Source organism: Sphaeramia orbicularis, chromosome 12 (assembly GCF_902148855.1).
Source record: "Sphaeramia orbicularis chromosome 12, fSphaOr1.1, whole genome shotgun sequence".
Taxonomy (NCBI): domain Eukaryota; kingdom Metazoa; phylum Chordata; class Actinopteri; order Kurtiformes; family Apogonidae; genus Sphaeramia; species Sphaeramia orbicularis.
Genome location: NC_043968.1, coordinates 45,605,145 through 45,628,309, shown reverse-complemented (window position 1 = coordinate 45,628,309; position 23,165 = coordinate 45,605,145). Strand labels below are relative to the sequence as shown.

At 38.4% G+C, this 23,165-nt stretch overlaps 1 protein-coding gene across 2 annotated transcripts in view; it reads right to left on the bottom strand.

Annotated features, from left to right (window-relative positions):
• Nucleotides 1-23,165, bottom strand: part of LOC115429482 (calcium-activated potassium channel subunit beta-4) — a 46,306-nt gene that overhangs the window by 22,317 nt on the left and 824 nt on the right. For both annotated transcript variants that reach the window (XR_003936790.1, XM_030148974.1), the window contains exon 2: nucleotides 17,087-17,257. Coding sequence is in view for 1 of the 2 variants with exons in the window: in XM_030148974.1 (XP_030004834.1) it covers nucleotides 17,087-17,257 (171 nt within the window). In the remaining variant the exon portion in view is untranslated. The remainder of the gene's footprint in view (nucleotides 1-17,086; nucleotides 17,258-23,165) is intronic.

Genomic DNA, 23,165 nt, shown 5'->3' with positions numbered 1-23,165 from the left:
TTCAGGCTTTACAGGGTTAAATCTCACTTCAAAAATGTTCACGTTATGAAAAACACCCTCCTCTGTTAGGACCAAATACACAACCAGGAAAAGATGTTACTCAGAAAAGGTCAGGTTCTGAGTGAAGCAGGTCCTTAGTCTTTCTTAGACTTCCAGAAAAATGAACTCTAACATTAGGGATGCACAGATACTGATACCAGTATCGGGTATTGGGTCCAATACTCAGCGTGTGTACTTGTACTTGTATTCGTAAAAGTAAACCGATACAACCGCACCAATACCACTTATGGCAGCGTGACATTAGCAGTTAAGTGCAGCAAGTACGGAGCGGAGGAGTAATGTCAGCAGTGTGGAGATTTTTCAAAATAAATGACGGTGACAAAAGTAACACAGACAGCAAATAACATTTAAGACACAGACAGATATGGATGGAGCATTCTGTCCGTCCTCTGCGTACATTCCATCTGTTTTCCAGGCGCTCGTGGATGAGTACCCAGACGGAGAATACCACTGGGAACCATGGAGGTAGAGGATCTGTTCAAAGTGCAACTGTGTGAGTTAGTGAAAAACTACTGACATATTTATGACAGCTACCCTCATCAGTATCATAATTACTATCCACATTAGTGTTACCTCTGTCGTCTACATGTTTATTATTACTGACTTTCTTCTATTTCTTTTCCAAAAAGTTTCCTTTTCTTCGTGGTATTTGTCCAGAATGATTAATTCAGAGCGGCGCCCCCTGGAGGATTGATTGAGAAACGCTCATTCCAACGCATTAAATGTCAGTAGCAGCACTTTGTACAGTCAGACTTATGACAACGATAATAAAGCACACTTTTAAAAGTAACTAAGAACTGTAATGGTATTATTAAGTACTCATATCTGTACTCGGTATTGGCAAGTACTCAAATGTAAGTACTTGTACTTGTACTGGGTGTGGAAAAAAGTGGTATTGGTGCATCCCTATCTAACATAAATATATAATAATTACTTATACATATGAACTCATAATACTTAATATTTTCATAAAATGTAATCAAAACAATTAATAACAACAATAACAAATGTCTTTTTTTCCACAGTCCAAAATTCAAAGATATATAGGTGTAAAGCTACAGAAGACAGAAACCCTGACATATAGTATTATCAAAACAATAGCCTATGTCTACTTGTCTATACTCTAACTATCAAGTGTCTTCATTCATTCATTTTCCAAACTGTTTAATCCTCTGGGGGATGGTGCAGGTGTCAGACCCTGTTTCAGCTACCATTGGGCAAAGGCATGGACATTTTATTTACATACAGGACTGAATTTTGTCTGAATGATAGGTGCAACTTTGTACTGTTTCCTTATACTGACAGCAAAATTAATTAATTGATTGGTGGTTTTCTTAAACATGAGGAAAAGCAAAAAAAAGTCCTGCACATTATTTCATTGAACCACCTTTAGTTGTGAGTACAGGATCCTTTCTTCAAACACAAACTCATAGTGGGTTATTTTGACAGCCAGTTAAAGTAACACTGTGTTCTGTAATCTTCATATGCTGCGTCAGCTGATAGTTTACATTATAGCTCTGTGATCAGTAGCTGAACTAAAGATCAGTTTGGAATCATCCAAACAAGGTCAGAACTGTCACAATTTAGTCAACAAACAGCATCGTCTCTACAAATACAATAACATCATATAATAAGTTTATACTTTCATAAGCTTCATAATAAAGTCAGCGGTATTACAAAAACAGTGTAATTTCAGCCTCAAACTCCATTCTTTGCTTCTAGCTTTTATCAATTTGTCACTTTCTTTGACTCTAAAAGTTGTTTCTTCGTGGTTCTCACCCCATTTTGTCACTTTCTGATACTTTGGTCATGGCACTGTGGTGTTAGTTTTCATCACCATGAGAGACCGGCAGATTGACTCACTACATCCTCTAGTGGTCACATATTGGATGATCTGTCTGGGTAAATAGATTCAGTTCGCAATCCAGCACACTGACATCTTCGGCATAATTCAGGACTCTTTATTCAAAACACTCTAATGATAATTTTAGTTTTTTTTTTTTTATATTTGGAAGTACAAATACTACATATAGCCCCTTTGAAACAGGATAGGATGAGATACAAAGAGCTTAACTTTAAGGAAGTTGAGGAAGGTTTAATCTGTCTACCTTCGCTCTTTTTTGACTGAAGTAAATAACCAAAATAATCAAAGGTCTACACACTATAAAGTCTTAATATTAGAAGTATGGTATCAAAAATGTCAAAAATAGGCTCATGTAATGAACAGTGTGCAGTATTTGATTTTTGTTACATAAAAAGAAGGCTGGTGTCTATATGTAGAGAAATCCCCATAATACAGTCAATATTTGTGTGTGTGTGTGTGTGTGTGTGTGTGTGTGTGTGTGTGTGTGTGTGTGTATGTGTGCAGATATTACAGATTTCTAGCAAAGCCAAAGCAGCTTTAGCGTGGTGTTAAGACTTCAAGAGATTTCAGCACTTATAAAATATAACATGTTATGTCATGAATGTGCACACAGACACACACTTCTCAGGATGCCAATATAATGAACAGGCAGAGAAGCACTTTGGGAAAATGCACTGGAAGTACAGCTGTCTGTCTGTGTCTGCAGGTACATGAAGTACATGTGAACTCTCCTTCACACACCCCATTTAATCAGTTTCTGGTTTAATGGAGTCCACAAAGCCAAGCTAGGCTAGCTACATTAGTCCAATGTGTATGTGTGTTTGTTAGCAGTGAGTTATGTCTATATTTGATAGAAGGCCAGGGGAGCATTATGAGCTCAGAGCAATAAACAGGCTGACGGAGAATATAGCAGAAGAAAACGGAACACAATAGACAGTGGTGGATGGAGCATGCGACCAAGTTTTGCTCTGTTCATGACATTTAAATTATAACGCATTAGATTTAACAGAAATGGGAAGTATTCATAATTCTGATTCAGTACATTAGTATTAACACCGATTCTCTCTAAAAAGCAAGATACAAAGATATTCTGTGCACTTTTATGGTTATCATGTTATCATGTATGGACCAGTGATTACTGCAATTAGCCACTAGGCTGGGCTAACCCAATATTGTGGCTCTAGCCCTTGAAAGATGTTGTTTCATCCAATTATTTTGGTTAATTTGCTTAACTCTAGTCAAACGAATATGTGACTGAGAACTGGAGTCACTGGCTCATCAACTAACAGCTCTCTAAATACTTGCTAACATTCTAGAACAATGCAAAGTAGCAAGCAGCACTTTTTAACACTTGTTTTGGTGCTAGACGCAGCCATTGTCAGATTGGCAGAGTTGCTGTGAAGAAGGAGATGAACCTGTGGACATCAAGTCATGCTGACTTTTTTTACTGTTACAGGCATTCACATGTTACCCCACCTATCCACTTCTAAGCCATGATAACAAATCTTTACTTTATAACCACAGTGTCATCTGATAAAATAGAAAATGGTGACTTCATAATCTAAACAGTTATTGAATATTACACAGCCTTAGCCTGGCCAGCCATCTGTCTATTTCAATGAGAAATCCGTCTGGAATCACGGGGCTTGAATCCAAATTTGAAGGCAGGACTAACAGGCGCTGAGTAAAACAGTCACAGATAAGACGGACGTGATGCTTTTGTCAGAGAAATGTAAGAATACAGGGTGTAATCTGTAATTCAATCCTTATTATTAAACAGTAAAAGCAAACAACCGACAACAGCTGTAAAGAGATTTGCGAACTTTGACTTGCGACAAAAAGAAGTCGGTGCATATGACGCATTGCGAAACACCCGCCCCCCAGACTTGTGATTGGTTCGGTATAGAACAGATCAAGCATACTTCACAGCAACTTGCCCAATTCAAGACTGTTTTCTATTGAATACACTGAGAAAAGCAGATGACTGGCCAGGCTAACACTGCCTGGCCGAAAAACACAAAAGCAATGTATTGTAGATTGCTGTTAGCTTTGACTATGGGATGTTTTAAACATGGCACTGTTTATGTCATACAATGCTTAAAAGTTGTGAAAATAAATGCTGCAAAATGTATTTCTGTCCGAAGTTTCACCGACTTTTGGCCAAAACCTGGCACTGATGATGTGAGTTAGACCCCTGTGTGTAAGTCTTCTCCATCACATCTATTCACAATCCCAAAGATTCTCAATGTGGTTCAGGTCTGGACTCTGTGGTGGACAGTCCATGTGTGAAAATGATCTCTCATGCTCCCTGAATGACTGTTTCAGTTTGATCCTGACAAATCATATCATTGTCATCTTGGAATATGTTCATGTCATCAGGGAAGAAAAACTCCACTAATGTTCTGACCTGGTCATTCAGTATATTCAGGTTCAACTGTCCTCAGTTTTGGACTTATAGGCCCGATCCCAATTCTCCCCTTGGCCCTCCCACTTGGCTCTTGCACTTGGCACTACCCCTTGAAACAGAGTTGCAAGGGTTAGGGGTTGAAATATTCTCCCAAGGAATGATACAATCCTCCAAGACCTGTTACACCATCAGCAGTCATCGATGCCACTCTAAACAGGTGTGACAACTTTGTTTCTGAAAGTATTCACTATGCTGTCAGTAGCTGTATCCATTTCTGTTCCATGGGCTTTGGTCATCTTTTTGAGGCTATCAACCACAAACCACAGCAATGCGATCTATAACACACTGAAATGGCATTAAATGGGTGATCAAGTTGTTTACAAAGAAAATACGTATATTTGTGTGTGTTTCTTTCATCACACTGCTGCTTTTTTTTTTGCTCCATCTTGCCGATGATTCAAACAGAATTATGGGAGATTTCTCCTACCCCTCCGTTTGTAGTGTGGTCCTGAAAAATCTTCGGCCAAACAGCCTTCCCCCTTAGCCCTTCCCCTCCAACTCATTGAGAATCGGGACACCCTTACCCCTTCACGTGAATGCACAAAATGGAAGGGTAGGAGTAAGGGGGAGGGCCAAGGGGTGAATTGGGATTGGGCCATAATGTTGCTGAGCCTAGACCTGACCAACTGAATCAACCTCAGATCATAACACTGCCCCCACAGACTTGTACTGTAGGTACTAGGCATGATGGGTAATCACTTCACCTGTCTCTCTTCTCACCCTTATGCACCCATCACTCTGGAACAAGATCAGTCTGGACTCGTTAGACCACATGACCTTTTATCACTGCAACACATTCCAGTCATTATGTTCTCTGTCAAACTGATGGTTGTCAAAGAAATTAGAAGCTAATGCATCTGTTATGGTTAAATATATTGTACTACAGTCCTTGCAGTAATTATCCTCTTACTCTAAAGGCGGCCATACACTGTGTGATTATTTCAATTGTTGCACGTAGCTCCATCTCAAACTGTGCAAATCAATCAGGCTCACGATTCATGTTCTCACACTGTACGGACCGATGCTCGTATGCGACCTGACTGCTCACACTGTAGGACCATACACCACAGGATGCACTACACGTTCGAGTGTTGTATCCGGATATACAACGTTAAAATACCAAGGAATCTGGAAGTGCATAGCGGGGCATGGCGTGAGTCATGAAATGGTAGTGCTAAACAAAAAACAATGAGCTTCTTTGGCAATATGTGCCATTATCTGTGGGGAATCAAAAAAGAAGAAAAGATGACGTGTTTGGTGCAGGAATTGGTTGGCCAGACGTGGACAGTATGGGCTGTCAGTCCTACAGCGGGAACTAGAGGTAAGCTGCAAAAACTAAATTGCACTAGGCCAATAGCCAGCTACTGTAAGCTTAGAATTAGCTTACAGTAGCTGGCTATTATTGTATTCGCGCATGCACAGTGTGAGAATTTGAGGCACATCGGCTCGTGGCACTGCTTTGACAGTGCGATATCCTCACGAGGAGCGAGCAGGATTTCAAACAGCTCCGTTTTCCTTGCAAACACACGATTGCTGGTCGTGAGGTGGTCATGAGGTGTTAATCGCTCCTCCTTACCCCATGCACACTGCATGAAGCACGACACATGATTAGAGGCACATCTGGCCCGATCCCAGAAAGAGTCGCACAAGTGAGAAATCATCTCTAAATTCGCACAGTGTATGGTCGCCTTAACTTAATTGCTTGGTTAATTCCAGGTTGTTGGCCAGCCAGTGTACTTTTGCTTGAAATTCCTATAAAAAACCCAGCTGTGACCTGTTTGGGCTGTTATCATTTTACAGCTGCTTATTACAATAACTTGAGACACTATCTATAAAATGCACCTTTCTTTGTGTATAAAACTAATGCCAAGTCCATGATGCAAATGTGGGAAATCGTTTTCTCATTCTGATGGGAAAATATATTGACTCTGTGGGACCATCCTGCAACTAAATTGACACATAAAACACTGCAAACATTAATAACCTGTGGCGTGATTATTGCATCTTTTAGGAAGAGGTGCCTCTGCTGTGTTTTTAAATCCTAATTATCTTTTAATAAACAACATATTTCCTAAATGTGTCTTCAGACCTAAGGGGATCTGAGATAGCCACATCAGTGTGTTACTTTGATAACCTCTTAGAAACATACATACACATACTGAGCCATCTCATGTCTATTGGGGTCAGCAGTTCATTTCATTTTTGTAGGAACAAAAATAAACTGGAGACAAGAGCAGAGAAAATGGATGGAAAAAAAATGTAATGGACCACCAGCACTTTTACACGACTGAAATGACTGCTGTGAATTCAGACGTCATTCATGCGACCTCACACTGCTGGTCACTAAACATGGACAGATAAGCCAGTGTTTCACATCAGATAACAACTGAGACCTGCTGCTTTCATTAAAACATGACAAACAGATCAACACTGTGTCTCAGTGTGTACATTATTGTGGGTTTTTATTAGTGTCATCATGTTTCCACTAAAATATACTGAAGATTTTCAGAAAATTATGTGATTTACCGATTAACAGCAGATTGTGGTGATGCTATCTAGTGCAATACTAAAGTATAAAAGCAGATGAAGTGATTAAAACAGCAACGGTCAAAGGTGAAATGATGGAGAACATGAAGGTAATAGAGAATAGGAAACGGTTAATATTACAGCTTCCTAAGACCTATGTCAGCTGCAGTGAGAGCCTGACATTGGTCAAAATGGAGGTCATGCTTAATATTTCCTGTCAATCTCATCTCCCTTTGCAATAGCAATAAGATGGATAAGGTAAATATGCAACGTGAGATTGACATTTAATAAACACAGACAGACAGACAGACAGACAGACAGACAGATATATATATATATATATATATATATATATATATATATATATATATATATATATATATATATATATATATATATATATATGTACACAGGGTGGGGAAGCAAAATTTACAATGAACATTTACTTGTTTTTTCTCAGCAGGCACTACGTCAATTGTTTTGAAACCAAACATATATTGATGTCATAATCATACCTAACACTATTATCCATACCTTTTCAGAAACTTTTGCCCATATGAGTAATCAGGAAAGCAAACGTCAAAGAGTGTGTGATTTGCTGAATGCACTCGTCACACCAAAGGAGATTTCAAAAATAGTTGGAGTGTCCATAAAGACTGTTTATAATGTAAAGAAGAGAATGACTATGAGCAAAACTATTACGAGAAAGTCTGGAAGATACTATTAAAGAAGAATGGGAGAAGTTGTCACCCGAATATTTGAGGAACACTTGCACAAGTTTCAGGAAGCGTGTGAAGGCAGTTATTGAGAAAGGAGGACACATAGAATAAAAACATTTTCTATTATGTAAATTTTCTTGTGGCAAATAAATTCTCATGACTTTCAATAAACTAATTGGTCATACACTGTCTTTCAATCCCTTCCTCAAAATATTGTAAATTTTGCTTCCCCACCCTGTATATATCCATCCATTGTTCCATTGTCTGCTGCTTATCCGGGGCTGGGTCGCGGGGGCAGCAGTCTAAGCAGGGATGCCCAGACTTCCCTCTCCCCAGACACCTCCTCCAGCTCTTTTGGGGAGACCCCGAGGCGTTCCCAGGCCATCTGAGGGACATAGTCTCTCCAATGTGTCCTAGGTCTTCCCTGAGGTCTCCTCCAGGCAGGACATGCCCGGAACACCTCCCCAGGGAGGCGTCCAGGAGGCATCCGAAACGGATGCCCAAGCCACCTCAGCTGGCCCCTCTCAATGTGGAGGAGCAGTGCTCTACTCCGAGCTCCTCCCTGGTGGCTGAGCTCCTCATCCTATCCCCAAGGGTGCGCCCAGCCACCCTACGGAGGAAACTCATTTCGACCGCTTGTATCCGGGATCTTGTCCTTGCAGTCATGACCCAAAGCTCACGACCATAGGTGAGGGTAGGAACGTAGATTGACCGGTAAATCTAGAGCTTCGTCTCTCGGCTCAGCTCCTTCTTTACCACAATCAACTGATATGGCGACTGCATCACTGCAGACGCTGCACCGATCCGTCTGTCAATCTCACACTCCATCCTTCCCTCACTCGTGAACAAGACCCAAAGATACTTGAACTCCTCCACTTGTGGCAAAGACTCTCCGCCGACCCAGAGAGGGCAGACCACCTTTTGACAGTCAAGAACCATGGCCTTGGATTTGGAGGTGCTGATCCTCATCCCACTCGCTTCACACTCGGCTGCAAACTTTCCTAGGGCACGCTGAAGGTCCAGGTTCGATGAAAACCGCATTGTTCCTCCTGGATCCGAGGTTCGACTATTGGTCAGATCCTCCTCTCCAGTACCCTGGAATAGACTTTCCCCGGGAGGCTGAGTGATCCCCCTGTGGTTGGAGCACATCCTCCGGTCCCCCTTCTTGAAAAGGGGGACCACCACCCCGGTCTGCCAATCCAGAGGTACTGTCAACCGCTCGGGCTGCTGCACGCTTGGCCCGCTGGTACCCATCAGCTGCCTCGGGAGTCCCACGAGCCAACAAGGCTCGATTATACAGGGTGTCCCATAAGTCTCCATACATAGGAGACATAATACATTCCATACATATATGGTTCTAACATATATTTCTTTATATTTCTTCTTTATAGTTCTTCAGCAGTGGAGGACACGCATTGAAATGTGTTCCTGACAAAATGGCAGTCATATAGAGCATATTATATAAATAAAAATGGTTTATGTCAAGAAACGTTTATTTTTCCTATGTATGGAAACTTATGGGACACCCTGTATATACATAGTAGGGCATTAACTGAAAAGTCGGTTTGTCGACATGTTGACGTCTGTGGCACAAGTCGACGTTACTTTAGAGGAGTCGACTAGTAATGTGTTATTCTCTCTCTCCCTTCCATCACCTGACGGCTCGCGAGCCGTCATTCAGTGCATGTCAATACTCTCATCTTTCTACATGAAAACATGGAGCGCAGTGAATGGTAGTGATGCGTGGATCAGCGGACCCGGTTCGGGTTGGTGCAGGTCCAAAAAATGTCACTTTATTTTGTGGGGTGCGTCAAAAAATTCCACAAAGCGGGTTAAAAAAAAAAAACAACAACACCTGCACATCATTAGCACAAGGCCAAGACTGAAGGAAGAAGATGACTCAGAGTAGAAACTAAACTGTGATCTAGAAAAACTCTGGTCTCAGTAATGTTCTGTGAACCATGGAAGCACCACCAATATTGAATAATCATTTGGACCGCCAGTGTGTTTGGATTATTCTGTTCATTTATTTAATAAAGACAATGCGCTCTTTTCTCTAACATGCTGTGTGTCTTTTCTACCACTGACTGAACTTTTTCCCACTTTATGTTGTTCAGTTAAATTTAAAAGAAAATCCCAGGTGTTAAGCTCTGTTTTGTTTTGGTTAAATGTCTGAGAAGGACTGTTGATGCTTGTGTCTTTCCAGTTTTTTATTCTGCTCTTTACTGAACATTGTTAATGTTCCAGTGAACCTTAGTATAAGTTGCTCATTGAACTTCTGTGTGTCTGTGTTGTTCCTCCACTGTCAATGTGATGACATCATCACATGACAAGTCGACTCAACTTCAACTTTATTGATGAATAAGTCGATCTGAAAAAATCTGGAGTCACTAATGCCCTAACAGATAGATAGATAGATAGATAGATAGATAGATAGATAGATAGATAGATAGATAGATAGATAGATAGATAGATAGATAGATAGATAGATAGATAGATAGATAGATAGATAGATAGATAGATTTTGTTTTTTTCAGACAGGTATGTAACTGACAGCTGTATTTACCAATTGCTGTTCAGATTCTGTCAGATGTGATGTGAATATGTTTTATCCATAACATGTAAAATCACGGAAACATCACTGTCACCTATCTTAATATTCAGTCTTTAGATATTTAGAGGAGAGCTGCAGAAAGAATATTTCACCTCCTGCACCTTTTACAGTTCCATTCAGTCCATGGAGTCCATTCAGTTTACTGTGATACAACTGAATTTAGCCAAAGCAAGTGAAGTGATTCCAAAACCATTCTACACTGTATAATCATGAAGATTAGATTCTGTTTCTATATACAGATCTGCCTAAATCCTACGCACTGCTCCTTTGAGAGGTTAATTAAACTGCAAATGCATTTCTTTTGTCCTGGAGGTTTGTTTCCAATCTGTCTGATCATGCGACTGCATCTGTTTGTTGAATACCAAAGTAAGATGAAAGTTGTAAAAAACCTACATTATGCTTTAACATTCACAAATGTATTTGGACAGCTGGTCTCTGTAACAGATCTGCACTGTTGAGCTTAATGTCACGTCAGTCATGTGGGCCACAGGTGGCTCCATTAACCAATCACCCCCTATAGATACAACACCAATTAACTCTGTGTCTCTGTCTCTTCATCTGTCTCTCAGTGAGATGTCATAAAGTCATAAAGGCAGTACTGTATGCGGCATACTACACATACTGCACTGCAATTATCTCCCTGTGTCTGTCTCATTACCTGCAAATAAAAGGTCACAGATTAAAAAGCTTCTTTAAATTGGAAAAAAAGTCCTCTTTTTCACCACTTCCTTTATATACATAGATATTATGATTACATGCAATAAAATTATAGGTTTGTGTTTTTCTGCATCAACTTGAAGAAGGAAATATCACAGCTTTCAGAAAAACACCAGAATTACTGGTTATATTTACCACTTGGTTTCCTACCCAGATGATTACAGTTTAGAAAATAGCACTGATTTCTACAGAGTCACGGCAGAATGTGACTCATCATGTTGTTGTTTTGGAATAATTATAATAACGTGCCAGTTGTTTATTTAACTAATCAAGCAAAAATGGCAGTAATTGTCCAAGACCTGATCTATTTTTGTTGTTGTTGTTGTTGTTTTTTTTATATATTATGGCCTACAATAAACTTTGAAACAAGTATTTCCACATATAAAGAAGTGTGCCACTCCCTCTGTTTGGAACTGTCAAATTTCTGTGTTTTTATGGCTAAGAGACAGAAAAATCTAGCTGTAGTTGTTTTGGCTTGAGTCACTTGTATTTTGAACTTTTGGCAAGTATTTATTGATTACGAAGAAAAGTGAAGTGCAATAACAGCCCAACCTGCAAGGAATCAAAGTCCTAAAGGTGTGGAGTGGCAATCAGAATTCTGAGGCACTGTGATGATTAAAATGAAAATGATTAAAATATGACATTCTATTAAATGATGGATAGGCATGGATATCACTGTCCTACGAGCAAAATAGTGAAATTTTCCAAAATCAAAAGTACTACTTGGCTGTAGTTTTTAAGATGCAGTTTTGATCTACTTCAAAACACTGACTATATATTAAAATACATTCACTTTTCAGATTCATTCTGGTGTAGTATTTATTAATCTGTTACATGAATATAAACCTATGCAAATGTAAAAGCACTTAATCATATATCTTTAAAACATTAGCCAACTTGCACTCTTCATTTGTGTGATTAACCACATCTCTGAAGCAGCTAGTTTCCCCCTAAAAATGTCAACCTGTGTTTTAGTTGATTGTATCATACATTACATGATTCTATCATTTTTTTCTGTGGTAAAACAGTTTAGATTGTGAGAGATATGACTGAATATGATCTGTAACCTTGTCTGAAATGTGGTGCTGCCTGTCTTAGCCAGGACACTCATGTAAGAGTCATTCCTGGTTAAATAAAGGTCAAATAAAAATAAATAAATAAAATACTAGTGATCATTATTAGAGCTGTATCACATGGAATGTGGTCTACTGATATGCTGTTATTTTCTTGGTAATAATAAGCTCATTCTTTAAGTTCAGACTTTGATGGGGCGGAGCCTAAAAATGATACTATCATCAGCTGTGGTGTATTTTGTGTGGAAGCTCCCTCTGATCGGCATCTCTCTATTGGTCAACCGAGGATTTCTGAATGAAGCATGACATATGCATCTTTCTTTCTCACATATCCTCTGCACATCATCTCCATTGTGGTCACCATAGCGACTGAGTGCCATCGATGACGCGCTGTCTCTCCTCTATATTTACACTGTTGCCATAGCAACGACCCAGACGTGCACTAAAGACAAGTAGACTCACTGGTTTATGAACTGCACTGGTTTTACTGGTGTCATCAAAAGATCATTGTGAAACTACATCTTTTTGCTCCCATTTGACCTCAGCAGTAGTATGAGATCAGAGTTAACAAATGTGAGTTCTCTTTCTTTCACTGACTTGAACTCAACGATGAAATGAATAGATTTTCATGGTCATAGGTCAAGGTTTCTATGACATCACATAACGCCTTTTAGTTCATACTAAACGCTAGTGACTCAGAGAGCAGAATGAACACATTATGATGAGGATAGTAGATGCATCTGATTAAACTTATTGTTTTTGTTTACCCAAAGTTCACTTCTGTTTCCCTATTACATACTGCACATAACTATGAACTGAGAACCCAGTAAACTCAGCACATTTATTTTCACACCACAGGTTATGTTTCATAAAAACATCATGATATGGACAGCAGATGAAGAGCAAAAACTAGTATAAGTAAAGTAAATTAGTAAATAAATAAAAACAAAATATGTGATGACATGACAAGGATGACATTAAAGGTGGAGCTAATAGGAATGTGCATCTTATTAGTGAAGCTGATGCATTGCAAATGATCCAATATAGAAAATGCAGATACAAAGCATCTACCAATGTCTCATTAAATAATTACTCATACAGTCCACCCTAATACAATGTTTTATTCAACAGAACTTAATTTAACTGTGATTCAGTTTCATACAACGCACTTGTTGTGTAAGTCAGTATGGATCATGCAGTTAGACTTGATGTGGACTATAAGCTTGTTGAAATGGTTTCCTTCTGATCTTGCATTAAACCAGTCCATTCCTGTTCTGTCCAGGTACACATTTAAAACACATCTCAGCCTAAAGGGCAGCCTAAAGCTTTGCTTATACTGCTACAACATTTGGCTGCATTGTGAGAATTGTCCACAGCAGTGGAGATGAGTGACATTCTTGAAAAACAGTACAGAGGGAAGGCATCAATCTAGATCAAAATCAGTCTTATATAACAATACTTATAAATAATGAAGGCAAAGGGACCCTATGAATTAGACATAAACATCAGAAATTACAAATGCAAAGACATTAGAAATGACTCACTTCCCAAATTGCATTAATTGCACAATTTTTTAATCTTTAACCTTTATGCTGGTCTTTAATATGAATAGGTGAATGTTTCTCTCCTAGGAAGTGATAAAGTATCTGTAGTAAACTGTCAAACTGTCCCAGACAGCTCACAATATTTCCTGAAGCCATCACTGCAGAATTTCTGCTCTTTGTTGAGGTGGTGAAACTGATAATCCTCTCATTGATTCAGCAAGGTTGGCTGGACTAAACACTTTGTTTTCTTTGATTAAGAAGTCAAGCAAACTGGGAAAACCAGAAATGGGATAAATGTAATCTGCTAACACAAATGCAGGGGCGTAGAATTGCGTAGGGACGCTAGCGACACGTCCCTACCAATATCCAGCCACTACTGTGTTGTCCCTATCAATACAACCGCTGTCCGTAGTGTTTAGTCAATGATTATGACACACAAAGGGTTAATAGTCGGTCTCTGCTAGAAGTCCCGCCTCTAACCTTATTATCACTCTCCGATTGGCTCTTCGGTTTTGCTATCGTACATGTGATTGGCCGTCCCTGCTGTTACTCCATCAACTTGTAAAAGCTCCAGTTACCCGCTAGTTGGACAGGACAGGAGGCAGTCCAAATGTATCTCCAACCCCTTAGCGTAAGTTGTCAACATGTTTGAATTTGTTCCACCTGGGTCACGTCAGTTAGACGGATTTGAATATCAGAGGTGTCATTTACATTTACATTTGTACATGTGTCTGTTTGCCTGCATGCGTGCATGTGTATGCGTGTCCGTGCATGCAGGGCTGTTTTGTGGCATAGGCTGATAACTGATAACATGATAATTTCTCATTAATTATCTTTAAGAAAAAGAAATGAGAGGAAAAAAAAACAAACAACAACCCCCCCTGTAATTTCTTAGGTGAGCTCTCCCAGACCGGTGCTCACTGTGTGTGTGAGTGACAGAGACAGAGTGGAGCTGAATGACAGTCAGACAGGTGTAGAGCTAAGCATCCAGGTAAAGGATGGAGAGTTTATCACCATGAAAAGGCCTTCCAAGGCCTTAACTGCACAGTTTAGAAGAGGAGAGAAGAGGAGGCAGAAAAATAATCCAGTTATAGAGGGATGTAACCTTTTATAATGTTAAAAACATTTGATGCTACTAGCAACAGCTAGCTGAACTGAAATGAAGCAAAGTTGGCTAATAATGGAATTGTAGATGATTAAGATATGAGATATCTGCTAAGGTGTGTGGTTTACTGCTGATGAAGTGGTTTATACATGTTTCTATGTGGTTTACTGCTGGCTGCTTTGTGCATCTCCTCTCATGCTTCATGTATCTCATCTTCGTGCCCTCCCAATATGTATGTGTGTATGTGTGAGTGTGTGCATGTGTGTGGTTTTTAAGGGGCGGGCACCAAATTCATATCTCGCCTAGGGTGCCAAAATGGCTAGAACCAACTGACTATGATTGTTTGCTTGTTTGATCAGCTCTACATGACGTGAAATTATGATCGCAAATGCAAAAAAAATCCATCAACTCTCAGGAGTGCTGCCTTGGAGCACTTTTGTGTCCCCACCAATGTCAGAATCAAACCTACTCCCTTGCACAAATGTAAAACCACTTTTGTCTAAAACTAGCTCACTCAACCACTATTTTGTTCTCGTTGGGTTGTGAAGTGCAGCTTAACTATAAGATGTGTATTAGTCTGGTCATTACCATGGTAACCATGGATGGAGAAAATACTATCCAGTCATCCAACAACTCTGTTACTTCAAGTGATGGAGAATAATGTTACTAATATTTTAATATAAGTGCAAATGATCAGGCATTATTATTGATATAAAAACTAATAATGATATAAATTTCCATGTTGAGCCACAGAGTAGAGAATTGAAGAGTCACATCTGACAGAATCTGAACAATGATCAGTGATTAGAGCTGTCAATAGTCTGTTTAACCCGCCTGCCCACCTGAAAACAACTGTGATTAACCAGAGTCTGTGTCATGGGGAAGACGTTCTACACCCAAAAACACAGTCCACAGAAGTGGGAGCTTGTTTCCTTGTTTGTTGTTTCCTCTCCGACCTCTACAATTGCAATATGCTGAAAAGTAATTATGGAATTTTAGCTTACTGGTGCCAAAAAACTATCAAGCACTGCAGTTTTAATGACCTGGGGAAAATGTGGGTCTCAGAGTGAAAGGAGTCTAAAGTATCAGTGTTTCCTGCAGTTTTAAGATTCCCCTTCATTCACCTCAACTCAGAAATGCAGAGTCACACTAAAGTCCCCAAACAGAGGAGTCCATACATCTTTGGTCATATCATTTAGATTTTTGTCTCAGTAAGTTACAAGTGTGCCTTACACTGTGCCTAATGTCCTGGATCTCTGTCACAGATAGAAACAGAAGAAAATGTCACCAATGATGCAAGGAATGCAATAAATGAAGTGAGGCTGCACATGAACACTTGTGGTGTCAGCGGTGATGTGTTTACTGTCAGTGGTTTCTAAATGGTGCTCTAAGTCCTTCGTTCACACGCTGAGTGCTTTAATGGTTTATTGTATCTCTGCTGCACTCTCACTCGCTCTATTTCTGCTCAGCTCATGACTTCAGGCAGCTGCGATACATAAACCAATCAGACTGAAACTCTCCTGACGCTAGACCCGACGCTCCCTGAAAAACAACAACGCCACTTCATTCACAGGACTGTTCCTGTTTCTAGTTTTCCATTAGACACTTATTTACGTCACTGTAGATTTAATGACAGTGAATCAAGCAGTCAAACCAGTTTAGACCTGTGTTCAGTTTTATCTCCAGTTTGAATGAAATCATTTAAATACATTCATTATCAATTAAAATTTAATTGCTTGCTCTGTTCATTTCTAATTAAATACATTAATTATGGACTGATAATTTTCTGTGGACTACTTTATTATCTCTACAAAATTTATTAACTCCTTTAATTGCCTAATAATCAATTTATCTTATCTATTTTCAACAAACCCAGTATTTCATCAAATCCACAGATGTGGAAAGCAAGGCTCTTATCACTTCATCATTCATTTGGAATTTAGGTAAAACGTCATGTTTCTCTTTGTGGGTAAATACACATAAAATAATTATATTTTGTTTCATTTCAATTGTTATTTGGCAAACCCTCCAAGTTTAAAATTATGGTCTTTAAATGTATTATAATATAATAAAACAGCTGAACCAATTTTCCCATAAAGTTGGAATAAAATACTTTTACCTCTTTGCATGAAATGACAGTGACAATGTGATTTATTCTTGATAGATAAAGTGTCATTTTGACTTGTATGTCATCAATACACCTGGTCAAAGGTTATTACTGATGTGTATAAATAGGAATAAAAATAGTAATGTGTCTGAAAACAAAATTATTCCAACTTTATGGGCAACATAAACAACAGTATACATAATACTGTATTACATGCATTTACATGCTGCCATTACAGAGTTGTATTTTACTAAACACCAACACCGACGTAGTAAAAGCGGTTGTTGTACCTTTGGGTTAAGGACCAGCTGTTGTTCGTCAAAGTGCAGCAAAGCCACAGAGTTCGACTCCGAGTTGTTGACAAAGATTTGTAGGCAGGGATACAAGGACGTCCCTTTACAGTCTGCACCGCACGTAAACACACACTCAAACATCTCCTCAGGATGCAACACTGACACCACCTGTACAAAGAGAAAAAGAAGGAACATGAGAACTGAGTGTCCCTCAACCTTCGGTACAGCTGTTGTTGACAAAGGCAGAAACATCGACAACCAAACGAAACTTATCTGTGCAGTAGTGGAAGCACAGTTTATAGCAAGCTCATCGTACCTTAATATTTTCAGTGTGCTTTTTCTTTTTTTTTTAATTTTCTGAATAATTTGTTAAATTTGCACATTGCATTGAATGGAAACCTGGGTGAAAGAGGAAAGTGAATCCTTATTATTAATTGTCTGTTATTCATGGCTCCAAAACTTTTTCAATATTTCAACAACTGCTGAGTAAATAAGTAATAGTAACAGAAATATTTACAGAAACACTCATGACTGCAAGATAAGTGATCCTGGTGCTGCTTCTCCAGCACAGTGTGAAATAAAGTCCTAGAAGGTAAAACATTATGTAAATACCAACACATAAATATTTTTATGACATGATAAATGACTGCACTGAATATAAAACACTGGAAAAAATCAAAATGTTACCAAGTGTATTTTTCTCATTTCTAATCAAAATATTTCATCACACTTATAGGACAAAATCACCTAAAGAGTAACCTTTCAGTGAGATATAAGAATTAATTTTTAGACAATAGATCTTGAAAATTTTATTTCAAGAAATCTTAACAAGATCATTTTCACTGCTTGAATTAAGTAAAAAAAATAAATAAATAAAAAAAATCTTGAATTAAGCAAAAAAAAATCTGCCAATGGAACAAGTGAAAATTATCTTGGTAAGATTTCTCGAAATAAGATTTTCAAGATCTATTGTGTAAAAATAAGTTCTTATATCTCACTAAAAAGTTACTCTTTAGGCGATTATGTCTTATTTTAAGTGTGATGAGATATTTTGACTGGAAAAGAGAAAAAATACACTTGGTAACATTGTGATTTTTTTCACTGAAACATAAAATATATGACTTGTGAAATGGATTTGATTATGATTAAGAAAGTGACAGATGTGTATAAGGACAGATGCAGAATCCATATTTGACTACTTCAACCACAGTGTGACAAAATGATCAAATTATTGTTAAACATTGAGAGTACATTGCAAGACAGTATTATAGGGGATATGATTCTACAGGTGTTCACTGTCAACCTAACGATGAATCCCAGTGATTAACAACTATATAACAGCTACCAGCCAGTTTGTCATAGATTTGGTCCAAACATCTATAAAAATAGTTGATGTGATACGGTTACTCCCACTTTGTACAAGTGAAGCCAAAATACTATCACAAGCTGTTGTCCACCCCAACAACTTACAGAAAATAAATGATCACAATCATCTGGCTATGTGTGTATTAGTACACTAAAATGTACATTACATCACAGAAATCATCTTTAGAAAAATACATTGCTGCATAGTTTTTTTGTTTTTAATTTTCCCTACATCAAGGGAAGGATTTATAAAAGCATACTGCAACCAAACACCAGGAGGCATTCTAAATATTAGAGTGTCACTGTACCATCTTAAACTGTTCATGATTCATATTCATTGATATAAATCTACAAATAATAGCATGTGTTCGTATGAATAGTAGACAGCTCTATATTGAAAAAATTAACCAATAAAGACCAAGTGTTATTTTTGTGTCAGTTCCCAAATGAATTTTTCTCTCTATTTAACCTTTCTTAAGTGATTTATCACATTTATTATAATATGATCCTTTGTATTCTTTTTCAGTCAAAATCAGGTGTTTTTCTATATTTAATTTACTGATCATGTAGATGTTCATTAAAGCTCAGATTAAAGTTAAGGGTTATTATATCGAAAACAGAGAAAACTGAAGAAAAAGTGACTTTTTCAGAAAAATACATTATTAACTGAACATAAACCAAGTGTCTCCATCCACTGTCATTGATCCAACTCCATGGGTTTTATTAGTGAATCAATGCTGTAGAAGATGACGGTGTTTCCATGTTCACTACGGAGCCTCTGAAGGTCCAAATGGGTCATATCTGATGACCATGAAAAGATGACAAACTGGATTTTATGTGAATTAGTCACATGTATTGTTAGGATTAGTGGATCAACAGATATTAATTATTTAAGATCAGTGGGTGGTTTTGGTTGCCGGTGGCTGTTCGGGTCTTTATGGGTTAAAGACAACACAAACTTCTCAGCCATCAGATTCTTCAATGGTATGACAATTATAAGACAATCAACTTGTTGTGCAGAACCTGAAGACTGAAGAAGATACAAGTATCTGAGTCAACATCACATTAATGTTAAAATGTGAAATTGTTTATTACCATGCAACTAGTATAATCTGAGTATAACCTCGTTTGATTCAAAAAATAAACCCCAACGTCTGTGTTTCACGCTACACATTTTCACAGGATGGAGAAGTGTGTTTTTTTCTCAGATTTACTGACACTGATCTGATCTGATGTCTTACTATTACCATTACTATTAAACGTACTATTAACAGGCCACCACTTAAACAACCTGTTGAGTTTGTTGAAATGCAGCTTCCATGCATTGCATCCACCTCACATTTGGCAGTTTTGTTCTTATGAGAGATTTAATTTTGCTCTTTCAGTTCATATCCATGGTATATTACAACATATTCCTGGTGAATTTGCATCCACACTTTAATTTACCATCACAAGGGCAACTTCCATAGTCCTTGACCAAGATGTAAAATAAATAAATGCATGGAGGAAACAGAGGAATCTTTGCACCACATCATTGACATGTTGATTCTCACAGGATTAACATTATCACTTCTATGTTGAATGGACTGGTAATTCATAATGGCGGACAAATGACGGACAAGGTGGATTCACACAGGATTCACAGACAATCTGTGCAATTATTACAAATGACCAGATGTGCATGGGTGGAACTAGTACAGTGTGAAGATGTGAATAGGATTTTAATAATCAAGCAGTTGAATATGAAGACTAGTTTCCAAACATTAATTCATAAAACTGGCTAGTTTCATCCTATGTGTTAGGGATGCACCGATTCCGATACGAGTATCGGGTATCGGCTCCGATACTCAGTGTGTGTACTCGTAATTCGTACTCGTAAAAGTAATCCAATACAAATGCACCGATACCACTTACGGCTGTGTGACATTCCCAGTTCAGTGCAGCAGGTACACGGAGGAGGAATAATATGTGGGGAGCATGTAGAGTGTGGAGATTTTTCAAAATAAATGATGGTGATAAAAGTAACGCTGACTGCAAATAACGTTAAAGACACAGACAGATACGGACGCAGCGTTCTGTCCTTACTCTGCGTACATTCCATCCATTTTCTAGGTGCTGGCGGGTGAGTACCCAGACGGAGAGGGGTAAGAAGCAGTGCGGACCACCACCAGCAGAAGTGAAAACGAAACTTATCACTCATTTCTCTTTTCTCTACCTGCTGAAGCTAAGCTTTTAAACTTTAATAACCTTAAAAACGCTGCAATATTAGTATCACATTGGTGTTGCCTCTGTCGTCTCCATGTTTGTTATTGCTGACTTTCTTCTTCTTCTCAATAGTGATATGACATTCACGAATGAATCGAATCTTTTGAACGCCTCTTTGAAATGAACGATGGGAACCGAGTCTTTGTAAAGAGCCGTTCATTTTTTAAAATTTTTTTTTAGGAGGGAGTGTCCGATTGCCTGTCAATTTACCAACATACTGTTCTTGTTCTGAGAATTGCACTATAGTTCAGGTATTTAAGTAATTGCAGTGATTAATCGCTGTTGTGTTTTGTGCAGTTTTTTCCATATGCTTACACACCTTTATTGTTCTTGTTTTGAGGAGAATAAAATGTTATTTCATAAGAAAATGTTTTATTTTCTTCTTCATTTTTAGGCTACAGACTAGTCCACATAATGTAGCGTGATGTTTTTGGTCAAATTCCAGCATTTGCCTAATGTCACCTCTCATGTCATGTATTTAGTCCACACATTTGAACTAACTATTCTTTTTTACAGTAAGATAATATTTACTGCCGCGCCAATTAAACACCTTTAAAATGTAATGTCAATCATCACATTCAGTCTATTTGGTCATTAAACATCGGTGTTTCAAAATAATGCAAAAAACATAAAAGAGCCACTCTTTTGAACGGCTCTTTTCAGTGAATGGCTCCTGATTGAACGGCTCCCTTCAAAGAGCCAAAAGTCCCATCTCTACTTCTCAAAAAACTTTACTCTTCTTCATAGTATTTGTCCAGTATGGTTAATTCAGAGCGGCGCCCCCTGGTGGATTGATTGACAAATGCTCATTCCAACACATTAAATGTCAGTAGCAGCACTTTGTTCCAGTCAGACTAATGACAACAACAATAAAGCACATTTACAAAAGGAACTAAAAACTGGAATGAGATTATTAAGTACTTGTATCGGCACTCGGTATCGGCAAGTACTCAAATGTAAGTACTTGTACTCATACTCGGTCTGGAAAAAAGTGGTATCGGTGCATCCCTACTATGTGTCGTGTAGCAGCAGCACATTGACAGACCATGCTGACCCTTGCCTCCTTAGATAGCAGATGATCCTTTTATATCTTTCTTCAGGTCCCCATCAGGATAAATACCGAAATATATCTTCATGACCCTCTGACTTTTAATCTAGCACCATCATCAGGTCAAACATGTTTTATGACCATATACCAGCAAAAGGAATCTGCTTTCAGCAAATGTTAGAAATCAAACACACTTCAACACACTACGACTGTGACTGTTACTACACTCAGAGCGTCACCATTATTCACTGACTTAAATGATTTTGATGTTTGGATCATGAAATGAACTTTGCTGGTGCATCAACAGCCTGAAAAACATAAGGCTCCACGCAGACGAATATCCATAAATGGTAAATGCACTATCAGTCTGCACAGATTTAATAAAACTCAAATGGACCTTGAGTGTAAGAGGTCAGAGAGCTGCAATAAAGTCAAACTACTGAGATTTATGTTAAATTAAACAGTGGATTAATCACCACCAAGGAGACTCACTGCTACAGGAAGATTTTAAAACAGAAAAAATAAAACACTTCCACTCTCTGAAATGCATGACTGTTATTTTAGAACGATGCAATAAGCTAACAGCCCGATAAATCAAGCCAGCATGAATTCATCATCCACTGTAAATAGAAGCTTTGGGTGTAGCTGCCTGTAATTTATGTCATGAAAACTTCCACTGGCTTTGAAACGCTGTGCAAACAGTTTTAATAATCCACAGTGCAAAGTGACGCAGCACAACAGGTCCAGGACATAAAGAAACCCACCCTGCTGATCTACTATTAGCACAATGAAAATGACTACAGACATTTTAGAACTAGGGTTGACATTAGTTGAGCAGTGTTCTCCTCCTAATGGGAAAGTTGTACTTTCCGTCAAAACTAAAGGTCATGTTTTTATCTTTTAGTTTGTGCACACAACAGCAGATCATTATGACCTGACTGGAGAGGACTTTAAAATCAGTGAAACTGTACCAAATCTACTAGTTTTTTTAAGGATTAAGACCACTTGAGCAGCTAACACATAAGAAATCACCAAAGATGGGTGATGAGGTGATTCGGTGGAGCCGGACCTCAGGTGTGTCAGTCTGACTTTAACACCACAGTGAGGTCAAGTCTGACACTGTGATGGTTTTGACTGATGGCTCAGTGAGAGATAAGATGACATTTCAACCACCATCACTGTCCATCAACATGACATAAAAGAAAAATGATAATCACAAGGAATCAACTATACTGACATGCTGATGAAACTCATCTGTATTAGTTCCTACATCATCCTAGAATCATTTCGTTCTTTACACAATATCCTTTAAACATGTGAGCAGTTCCTTTTCATGAACAAGCCATAAATGTATCAGTACAATGACTGCCCGCAGCCTGAATCACACCCACAAGACTG